The sequence below is a fragment of the Camelina sativa genome, chromosome 7 (genome assembly GCF_000633955.1).
Source record: "Camelina sativa cultivar DH55 chromosome 7, Cs, whole genome shotgun sequence".
Lineage (NCBI taxonomy): Eukaryota > Viridiplantae > Streptophyta > Magnoliopsida > Brassicales > Brassicaceae > Camelina > Camelina sativa.
This window is the reverse complement of record NC_025691.1, coordinates 968,004-979,316: the sequence shown is the minus strand read 5'-3', so window position 1 is coordinate 979,316 and position 11,313 is coordinate 968,004. Positions and strand designations below refer to the sequence as shown.

Below are 11,313 nucleotides of genomic sequence, written 5' to 3'. Positions count from 1 at the left end.
AACAAATGATTTACATTTTTTCCAATAATACTGTAGTTTGGATAAACATTATTTTCGTTATTATTTTATTTCAGGAAATAGTCTTACAAGAGTTAGTTGCAAACTTGCAATTCAAAAGGCTTGAAGAGTCATATACGGGCAAATATTATGTATTATGTATATATCATATTTTGTTAGACATTTTATCTTTGTGTTATGATATTTGATTAACCAAAATTTTAATGGTTCGATTTTCTGTGTAGTAATGTTTTAGTTAACTACAGTTAATTTTTTATTTTAAAAGTCTAATATATATAAGTGCCTTCATAATGTATTCTTGCCTTACAAGAGTTACATTATAGACTAAATTGGTCAGTTGAATAAGTGCCTTCATAATGTATTCTTGCTTCTTGGAATGACGTTAACATTTAGTCGCTAAACATAAGGTTGACTAATTGACACAATGTTGTTAGTGTCTGTTTATAACCGACATTAAACCCGCGTTTATTTTGTAGTGATCTAATGGACCAGACAGCTCTGTGTAATAATAATTCAATGAAAGAGTATGACCGATCGTATTTAGACCCAATCATTTTCCGTCGTCGCACGGCAAGGTATACGCTCATAAGGTTTGGCTCGTTCTGGACCCAATCAGTACTTCCCTCATGCATCATGCATGGCATCAAAGCTCATATGTCTTGGGATCCAAGAAACTCAAATAATTTATCTGAAACACACTTTTGACGAAATTAGTGTTTACTGAATTCCCCCTTGTTTATGTCAAGCATAACTATTATATATGTGATGTTACAACGGAAGTCAAGAGTCAAGAAACAAATATATATGTGTGATGTTACTCGTATCTAGTTTTTTTGGCTCTCGAAAATTGAAGTTCTGATTTTACGTACTGCTATATGGAATGAATCTCTAAAAAGATTAACTTATTAAAAAAACTTACACATGAAGTCAGTAGACGTGTTTCAAAATTACAATATGGTCATTTTTGCCTGGCCCTAGCTAACTGGATAATCAAAGGCCAAATATTATGGTTTACATATATACTACTGTATATGTATACCAATTTTTTTCAAACATGTATAAAGTTGACCTTAATTTTTTTTTGAACAAATTCATTGAGATAATAGTATGTTGATTGATTTTTCTTTCTAACAAAAATCTTTAAAGGAAGATTTATTACAAGGAAAAGGATGAGAATGCATATATATAGATATATGGAAATATTTCTTAAATGATTTTTTTTTCTTTTTCAAATGTTGATATAATTTTCCTTAAATTTTCCTTTATATATTATTACAGAATATTTCCCTTACTCGTCTCTATTAATAGGAATACGTAAGATACATGACGAATTCACTCAGTTGCAAACAATGAAGACAGGCATAACAAATTAATCCAAACACTTGCGAAGTTGATAACATAGAAGAGATTCTTGAGCGTCTTCCGGTGAAATCTCTCTTCCGATTCAAATCCGTGTCGAAGCTATGGAGATTGATGATCGAATCTAACTATCTCGCCGAGAAACGTCTTCTCCGACACCCAAATCCAAAACTCCTTGTTCTTCGATTGGAAATATCTAGTGACCGTTGTTCAAGAACCATATTTTTGGCGACTAATTCAAAAGATGATCACGACGACCATAGAAAAATCTTCATTCATTCTTACAAATCTCCACTTCCATATCCCATATATTCTATGTACGATATAGCTGGTCAAATAATGGGGTATTGCAACGGTTTAGTCTGCATCTACGATCTCGTTGGCTACATTTATCTGATTAACCCCGCAACAAGAAAACTCCGGATTCTTTCTCCCGAGTTTTTGCGAGCGTATACAGACCGACCGGGTACGAAAGATAGTTTATGTCTATCTGATGTGCTACAGAATCCGAGAGTAGACGTATGGAGTTTGCAGCAAGAAGATCCTAGTGTGAAGTGGGAAAAGATTTTTTCAGTTAATATTTTAAGCACGAATTGTTTAGACGCAAACTTTTGGAAGCTTGGTCTAGCTGCTTATTATTTTAGCTCTACAGGAAGATATCCAGCTAATAATCCTTTAGATCAAGTCCCCGATGATCACTGCAGCAGCGTTTTGCATACGGAGAAATTTGGTTATTCAGTCTAGTTTTTACGGTCCATGCTTTAAACAAATAGGATTCTCTATTTCTTCAATTAAATTAATAAATTTAAATTGGTTTTTGTTTACTTGTTACTTTGTTAGTCTCTTCAGTGCCTAAATATCCGATGTTTATCTCACTTTTGGACGACCATGGTCCATGCATGAATGTTTTACATGTGTTCCTTATCCATGAACTCGAAGGACGTCTTCACTCGGAGTTAAAAACCTAGTAATTAACATATTGATTTCTACTTGTTGGGCTTTCTCTAGACATCCGTCCACTCCAACCTATCCAAATTGGTCAAAAAATCTCACATTCTGACTTTTAAAAGTTTATATTAATTTGTTTGGTAAAATGACCTTTAAAATACAACTAGAAAGTCTTAATACGATTGGCATGGTCCACATATAAATTTCGTTTCAATTTCAAATTATCTTTGCGAACATAAAGAATTAACAAAATAAAAGGCTTACACACTAACACGAGAGAAGAATTTGTACAATAATAGATTGTAAGCATTAGTGTTCTTATTATTCGATGGTTTATAACATAATAAATGCGTAAAAACTATTCACACAAGTCACTGATTTTAGTTCAATTTCTCACAAGTTTCTTTGGTTTTTACCAGACGGCTTATTGTTAGAATCAGGACCCCGCTTGGCGTACAAGGAACCAGCCGCTGATACATCAGAAGGCAAAGAGACCGTAGCAGAGAGAGGTTGGAAATTAGTGTTTCCAACGAACCAGTAGAGCGCCCATTTGAGATTGCAGAGAGTATACTTCAGTGCTTTTGTCCAACTCTCTTTCTTATTGAAGCTCTGTGTTATCGAATACCCCTCCACTTTGTCATTTTCGATCCTGCCAAAAGAATGTTATATGAGAGAAACTTCATTGGTTTTGGGTTCCACCCATTAACAAAAAAAAAAGATGAGTGACGAAAAAGATTTTAGTTTTAGGAGAGTGGGGACTTGCTTGAATGGAAGTTTGAGGCATTTCTCTGGTGGGATATTGTTCTCTTGGTCCTTTGAATTTGCGAAATCAGTGAAGTCTTTAAGACACATCAAATACAGTGTCATGGCTTTATCGTACCGAGTGCTCCAAAACAAGTTTACAGGGCCAAACCTGACAAAACACATTGAAAGGTTTTTAGTTATAAAACGCTGAAGAAACTACTAAGACAAAACTTACCACAAGACTTGCGTAAAATCAGCACAAGACATATGTTTTAAGTTCAACTGAATCAACTCCAAGCATAATAAACCAGTACAAGACTATGCCAATTAAGCAATGAAAATTACTTACAGCTCATAAGTTTCGTTGTTGCTGTCTACAATTCTAGGATAGCTCCCCATCGGCTGTATCTTAACTCGAGATCTTTAAAGGTACTGGTTAAGAATAAACTTCATAAACAGTACATAGTATCCAACAACAAGATTGCAATAAGGAAAAGAATTGTGAGACGATAGTAACAAGGATACTGAAATTTTGGCCGGAAATAGTTACACATCGTGTGGAGGAGAAGACAGGCTTGGCCCCAAGCAGCATTGATCTCATCCCACTCAACCTAATAATGTTTCATATGACCTAAGTTAACACTTTTTATGAGCAGAAAGAGGTTATAACCTATAAACATGCAACTGAACTTGCAAAGCTTACCTTTATGTCAGGGAGTAATCCAAGTCGAAAATTGTTAATCGTACCAAAATCTCCATCATACCGTATGGGGAAGGCATCAATCAGTACGTTTGTCTTATTTAATAACTCTAAATGTGCTTGTGAAACTTCAATCTTTGCCAAGATTGCATCTCTCTCTTGCTGTTAACAAGACGTATATATATTTAAACACTAGATCTACGAAACGAGTACTGTTACGCTGATAAAGCCTAAACCTTCACAGATACAACATGACTACAAAAACCTAGTCAATTGCTATGAACACTAATACCACAATGAGAGAGAACTATTATCAAGAATCTGTGAAGCAAACGAATGAAAGCTCTGGACTCTCTAAAGTATCATTTAGTAATGAAATGAGGGAGGACACTAGGAATATCACCAGCAACGCACCTGATGGGCTATTAGTTGAAACTGAAAATTATTGAACTCTTGCCAATACCTATTACCAGAAAAGTCATAAAAGCATGTGAGAAAATAAGAGATGGCATTATAAATGTATCGTTAAGGAAAAACAGTGAGGGAGCTTAACCGATCTTCGAGTTCGTTAAAGCGATTTCCCTTTGATTCGAGCTCCTTCAGTTGATGGTTCACTTCAGCATTTTGTTTCTCTGTTTCTTCTATAGCTGCAACAAGTTTTCTTTCTTCTTCCTCAATCTAAGTAGAGCAGAGCAGGAAAACAACAACAAACTTGTCACTTAAAAAAACTATCTGCAATTCATCATAGAGTTGGTTAAAACAATATGCTGAAACCTGAAAAAGGTACCTTCTTTTTTTCCTTGAGAAAATCAGATTCACTAAGAACATCTTGTGTCTCCCCTTCTAACCGCTGAACGCATGCTTCGTAAGCTTCCACGTCCCTCGTCACATCCTCAACTTCTTTTTCAAGTTTATCAGACAAAACCCTCATGCATTCTAAGCACAATGGCTGTTCAACCTAAATAAATAACTCACAAGCAAGAAAAGTATTATCATGATGACTTCATTTTTATCCAAAGAGATACAATACAACACTCTACAATACCAAGAATACAAAAACATCATATACCTGAGTCTGAGTTCTGGCAATATCAAAAGCTCGTGTCAAGACATTGATAGTGGCATTAAAGCCAGAATTATTGGAATGCAACGGACCGTTTTGGCCGACTTCAAGGGAAAGATTGTGAGAAGAGGGTGAATCAGAAGCAGGCTCAGACTTATACACAACAACAAACGAGTCTTCCATAGCCTTTCCAGATTGGTTAGCATCAGGACCACGAGGACGTGGAGGAATGCCCTGAGCTTGTGCTTGAGGAGGCTTGTGTCGAGGTAAGACAACAAAGGAGTTGTCCATGCGTGTTGAACCAACAACACTGTTAGCTCCATATCCTTGTCCCTGCATTGTTGCTGTATGTAACCAATCATATTAAGTTTTATAAACTAGAGAGACTTCTTATTAGATAGACTTATAAGTTTTATGAACACTGAAACTAACTAACCGGAAGCGGAAGGAGGAGAATCGGAGAAGAACTTGGCGGCGTAGGAATCGACGACGCCGACGATGGTAAGGGAGTGGTGACAGTTTTGGCAGACCCATTTAGGAAGACTCGGGTCCATCGGGATGCTCCGAGTTTTATCGGGGATTTCCTCTTTCCTCATCTCGCTTCCCAATTTTTGAAATCAAATCTCTTTCTCTCTAGGGTTTGGGTTTTTCACCTTCCTTTCTCTCTACTTATATAATCAATCTGTGAAACAGTAAAGATCAAAATAAAAAGGATTGATAAATCCAATCCGAGCTTCACCCGAGAATCCGGAGATCGGCAAAATCAAAGCTTAGGAGGGAGGGGATAATCACCAAGGAACAAGGATCGAACCGAAGAACAGAGATTCTACTGAAGATGTTGATGATGATGATACAGAGAGCGAGATAAAAGAGAGATTACTAAAGTCTCGTATTGATTGGATTTTAAGGTGTGTAGAAGAAATAATTAAACCAGAAATCATAATTAATTAAACCAGATAGTATGAGATTGCCCCAAAAAAGAAGAAGAAGAGTATATCTAAAATAAATATGAACCGTCCAAATCTTAAAGAAAGAAAGAAAGAAAAAAAAACAAAAAAAAAACAAAAAGAGAATATCTCAAAAACCAAAACAAATAATAAAACGGAGGAGAATTTGTCTTCAAATGGGGTCTTCGTTGGTCGGCAGTCTTCTAAAGAAGTTCTGGAATCCGTAGGGCAAATCGTTGCGAAACCACGGGAGTTTAATCCACCAGCCAATAACTACCCAAAAGAAAAACCCATACGGGAATCTACCCCAAATGATGTTAACGATGTACAGGATGATGTAACAGAAGAGAGCCGAAACAAATGGATGCTCAATTAGCAAATCAACAAGCGCTAGAAACCGTTCTCCTTGTTTCGCAGCATCCCCCAATAGTGACATCACCTGCTCCATAATCTTCCTCAACCTATCGTACCTCATCTTGAGAATGTTCACATCCATCTCCCCCGACGGAAACGAGTCCAACTCTTCTGCTAACTCGTCTAGGTTGATCACCTCCAGCCCCCAGAGCTTCAAATCCACGGAAATCAATGGAGGAGGAGGAGTAACGTTCCGATAGCGCAATATCATCTTGACCCCTGACGTAACACCTAGAAGCACAATCAAAACCACAGCTAGCCACGAATCCACCAAACACAACATCAAGTAGTCCCACCAAATAAGCGCAATACTGACTACAAATACAACGACGAGTTTCGGAGGTAACTCTCTCCCGGATCTGATCAACTCAAGGGTCGAAACCCACCACGTTAACCTCTTATAGAGTATGCAAAGCCTTGCAAAATTAGCTTTCGTTCTTCTCATACTGAAATTCTTACTCTTCGGCTTCAACATATCCGACACGATTTCGCTTCCCAGAGGCGGCAAAGTATTCTCAAGATTCGCACAGTTCAGATCCACTGCTTGTGCTCTCATCTTGTCGACCTGATACATGGACACTGGAGACTTGTAATGAGTTTTAGGTAACATCCAACGGGTAGAAGCCGAAAACCGTGCGTACAATTCAGCAGAATTAACATAGCGAATCGCGAGCTGAAGCTCTCCCATTTTCTTCAGTCCGCTGCTTCCCAAATTCATTATCGGATACGAGCAAGTGTAAATCCAGTTATAGTGTACACGATTCAATGGGATCCTCACTTTCCCGATCGGAACATCTTTCCCCGTAACGTTTTTGATTTTTCGGTTATCGTAGATCCCAAGCGTTAGCACCGTACACTTGTCATAGACATCCCACGAATACTGCTCGTTCCACTTGGGTGAGACATTATTAACCACGGTTCGAGTCCTCGCCCATTTATTCCCATATTTAGCCACCACATAACTGTCGATGCCCGGTTTTTTCTCGTCTCTTCCCTTTAAACCGGTTGCCCCCAAAATCCCGATTTCCAATTTCCCGAGCACACCCGGCCATAGCCCTTTAACATAAGCTCTGAAGTCACTCGCGTATTCGACACATTCCTCAGCAACGTGATAAGCCTGATCAGTCGCTAGTTTCATCTTGAGTCTGCTTGCGAACCTCCTCGAATCTCCTGCCGGTTCGACCTTAACCGGCATTTCAAGGTCATAGAACAAAACCGGTGCGGAACTTGGAATTTTAAGCGGTGTCATCTCTGAGAGCTTCTTCTCTAACATCCCTATGCATTCTTCGTGTTGCTCGTCGACTCTGTCCATCACCTTAATGACGACGATTCCTTCTAACGGCTCTGATGCAACTAATATTAGATCTTGGTTCCATGACGGGTTCCTACCGGGAGAAACTCCGGTTTTGAGACACACATCACCTAGAGNTCGTTGCGAAACCACGGGAGTTTAATCCACCAGCCAATAACTACCCAAAAGAAAAACCCATACGGGAATCTACCCCAAATGATGTTAACGATGTACAGGATGATGTAACAGAAGAGAGCCGAAACAAATGGATGCTCAATTAGCAAATCAACAAGCGCTAGAAACCGTTCTCCTTGTTTCGCAGCATCCCCCAATAGTGACATCACCTGCTCCATAATCTTCCTCAACCTATCGTACCTCATCTTGAGAATGTTCACATCCATCTCCCCCGACGGAAACGAGTCCAACTCTTCTGCTAACTCGTCTAGGTTGATCACCTCCAGCCCCCAGAGCTTCAAATCCACGGAAATCAATGGAGGAGGAGGAGTAACGTTCCGATAGCGCAATATCATCTTGACCCCTGACGTAACACCTAGAAGCACAATCAAAACCACAGCTAGCCACGAATCCACCAAACACAACATCAAGTAGTCCCACCAAATAAGCGCAATACTGACTACAAATACAACGACGAGTTTCGGAGGTAACTCTCTCCCGGATCTGATCAACTCAAGGGTCGAAACCCACCACGTTAACCTCTTATAGAGTATGCAAAGCCTTGCAAAATTAGCTTTCGTTCTTCTCATACTGAAATTCTTACTCTTCGGCTTCAACATATCCGACACGATTTCGCTTCCCAGAGGCGGCAAAGTATTCTCAAGATTCGCACAGTTCAGATCCACTGCTTGTGCTCTCATCTTGTCGACCTGATACATGGACACTGGAGACTTGTAATGAGTTTTAGGTAACATCCAACGGGTAGAAGCCGAAAACCGTGCGTACAATTCAGCAGAATTAACATAGCGAATCGCGAGCTGAAGCTCTCCCATTTTCTTCAGTCCGCTGCTTCCCAAATTCATTATCGGATACGAGCAAGTGTAAATCCAGTTATAGTGTACACGATTCAATGGGATCCTCACTTTCCCGATCGGAACATCTTTCCCCGTAACGTTTTTGATTTTTCGGTTATCGTAGATCCCAAGCGTTAGCACCGTACACTTGTCATAGACATCCCACGAATACTGCTCGTTCCACTTGGGTGAGACATTATTAACCACTGTTCGAGTCCTCGCCCATTTATTCCCATATTTAGCCACCACATAACTGTCGATGTCCGGTTTATTCTCGTCTCTTCCCTTTAAACCGGATGCCCCCAAAATCCCGATTTCCAATTTCCCGAGAACACCCGGCCATAGCCCTTTAACATAAGCTCTGTAGTCACTCGCGTATTCGACGCATTCCTCAGCAACGTGATAAGCCTGATCAGTCGCTAGTTTCATCTTGAGTCTGCTTGCGAACCTCCTCGAATCGCCTGCCGGTTCGACCCTAACCGGCATTTCAAGGTCATAGAACAAAACCGGTGCAGAACTTGGAATTTTAAGCGGAGTCATCTCTGAGAGCTTCTTCTTTAACATCCCTATGCATTCTTCGTGTTGCTCGTCGACTCTGTCCATCACCTTAATGACGACGATTCCTTCTAACGGCTCTGATGCAACTAATATTAGATCTTGGTTCCATGACGGGTTTGCACCGGAACAAACTACGGTTTTGAGACATACTTTACCTAGACTTGCCGTCACGTATGCCGAAGGAGTCCGCTTATTATCAGAAGAAATCAAATCGTGACCTGAAACAATGGTAACCCTAACGTAACACAGCCTTGGGGCTAGGTAGACCTTAGGTCGCGTGTTGATCACGCAAAGTGGACTCACTTCAGAGGCGTCTGAAAACCAAGCCTCTGGATAAACCTCATCAACTTGTGTACCAAACCAAGCCGACATCAGCAAATCCATGTGATGACCTGTTTCGGTATTCTGCATAGAGTACCACTGAGGCGCGATTCTTGCGTCCGGAGGAACCCTACTCGGAATCTCCGAGGCCAGTTTGAAGTTTCGCTTGCCAATTACGGTTCTGGTCGCATCATCTTTGAGAGTAACGGACAAGACATCACCTTTGGTTTTGTCGAAAGCGAAGACTTGATTCCACTGCATATTTTGTCCCATTGGCAGATCTTGGGTCGAGGATTTGTAGTTTCCGAGAGTGATTTCGACGATGGGGATTACAACAGTGTTGGCTATTTTGTTCTTGGCTTGGATTACTTCTAAGTAAAGAAACTCCATCTGCTCGACGAGGTCATGTGAAGATGTTGGGCCGTGAGGGTTTCGAGCTCCTCTTTCTCCCCCAAGCTTTGGAGAGATTTGCTTGACGATGAATTCATCTTTCTTGGCAGCCATCTCTGAAACAACAAAAAAGGAAAAAAAGAGAAATGAATAAGAAATTTGATTTCATGTATGAGTTTCTAATTAATCTTTTGTGCATTGGTAGTATCTTAGAGACATAATCAAAATAAATGAAAAAAAAGGTAGGAAAAAATGGAGAATCGATTTTTAATATAAAAAAACATGAGAAACCTTGAAAACCCAAGAGACAATTAAAATTTATTCCATTTTTAATATAAAAAGATATGAGAAACCTTGAAAACCCAAGAGACAATTAAAATTTATTATAATAAACCAAATCTATAAAAACTTAAAATTTTAATTAAATAGCTTATTTGTTATTTTATTTTTTATGGTATAAATCATAAAAAGTTTTTGCTATCTAACAACTCTATTTTGCATAATTTAAAAATTTATATTGATATTATTTTAAATTAATATTAGTTAAAATATTATATGATTAAACAAATTATGAGATTTGAAAAAATATATTGTATTATTAGTATTTATAATTTTATACTGATAGTATGATTAAAAATATAACTAATTAATAAAATTAAATATATCTAATAAGTAATTTAATATGTTTAAAAGATATTAATAGATAATTAAACAACAAAAAGGGAATCGTGGAGGAAAAAAAAAACAAAAAGTATTAGACCCGTACATGGTTTTAATAAATTTTATTTTTATTATGTTTTAAAAAGTATTAAAACATATTTTTTTAAAAAGTATATATATATATATATATATATAATTTTATTAGCGAGGTTTATACATATTATGGTTGATCTACACAACTTTCACCCCACGATAAGCCAGTATTAAAATTTAGTACGTACTGGATTCAGACTCAGTCAAAAAGTATTAGACCCATCAACTAACAAAAATCAGTATTCAGTTAACGTCAAAACATATTATTTTTTGAAAAATAAATTTTAATAAAAATATGTCTTAAAATGGAAAACAAAAAAGTATATATATATATATATATATATTTCAACTAAATATATGTTAGTGATGAAATAGTGATATGTGGTAAGATTATCGAAGCTAAACCAGAAAAAATGAAGAGAAAAAAATGTCAATATTCCTCAAACTATGTTTTATGGAATATTTGTGACATATTTTTAGTTAATTAATTTGTGCCATGTGATTTTTAAATTGAGTACGTTAACTATAAGAAAAAAGTTCTAGATTCACTTTATTTTTGTAAAATTTGGAATGCAATTAAAGATTTAAAAAAAAAAAAAAAAACTTTGCTGTGCACCGGGTATAAGTATAATGCTAGTTAAATAACAAGTAGGAAGTGGAGTTACCAAGACAATCGGTATCTTCTTTAGGACAGATCAAGAACGTGTTCGTCGCCGGAGATTATGTAACAGTCTTCGATCCTCGTGTTAGTGCGTGAGTCTGACCACATCAAAACCAAT

General features: G+C 37.8%; 2 protein-coding genes across 4 annotated transcripts; both read right to left on the bottom strand.

Moving 5' to 3' along the window:
• On the bottom strand, positions 2,601-5,798 carry LOC104699714 (beclin-1-like protein). 3 transcript variants are annotated; one of them, XM_010415054.2, is made up of 11 exons: positions 5,625-5,798; positions 5,269-5,514; positions 4,839-5,176; positions 4,557-4,727; positions 4,323-4,447; positions 4,184-4,232; positions 3,773-3,931; positions 3,595-3,680; positions 3,419-3,490; positions 3,089-3,238; positions 2,601-2,974 (listed from the first exon to the last, which is right to left on the bottom strand). In XM_010415054.2, the coding sequence occupies exons 2-11, from the start codon at positions 5,426-5,428 to the stop codon at positions 2,719-2,721; spliced, it is 1,566 nt and encodes a 521-aa protein (XP_010413356.1). In that variant the 5' UTR covers positions 5,429-5,514; positions 5,625-5,798; the 3' UTR covers positions 2,601-2,718. The 3 variants fall into 3 exon arrangements, with proteins under 3 accessions (XP_010413356.1, XP_010413355.1, XP_010413358.1); XM_010415053.2 differs by having other exon boundaries at positions 5,269-5,798; XM_010415056.2 differs by lacking the exon at positions 5,625-5,798 and having other exon boundaries at positions 4,839-5,165; positions 5,269-5,421.
• On the bottom strand, positions 5,881-9,895 carry LOC104704149 (FT-interacting protein 1-like). The gene is made up of 2 exons (XM_010420280.2): positions 8,035-9,895; positions 5,881-6,448 (listed from the first exon to the last, which is right to left on the bottom strand). The coding sequence occupies exons 1-2, from the start codon at positions 9,893-9,895 to the stop codon at positions 5,952-5,954; spliced, it is 2,358 nt and encodes a 785-aa protein (XP_010418582.2). The 3' UTR covers positions 5,881-5,951.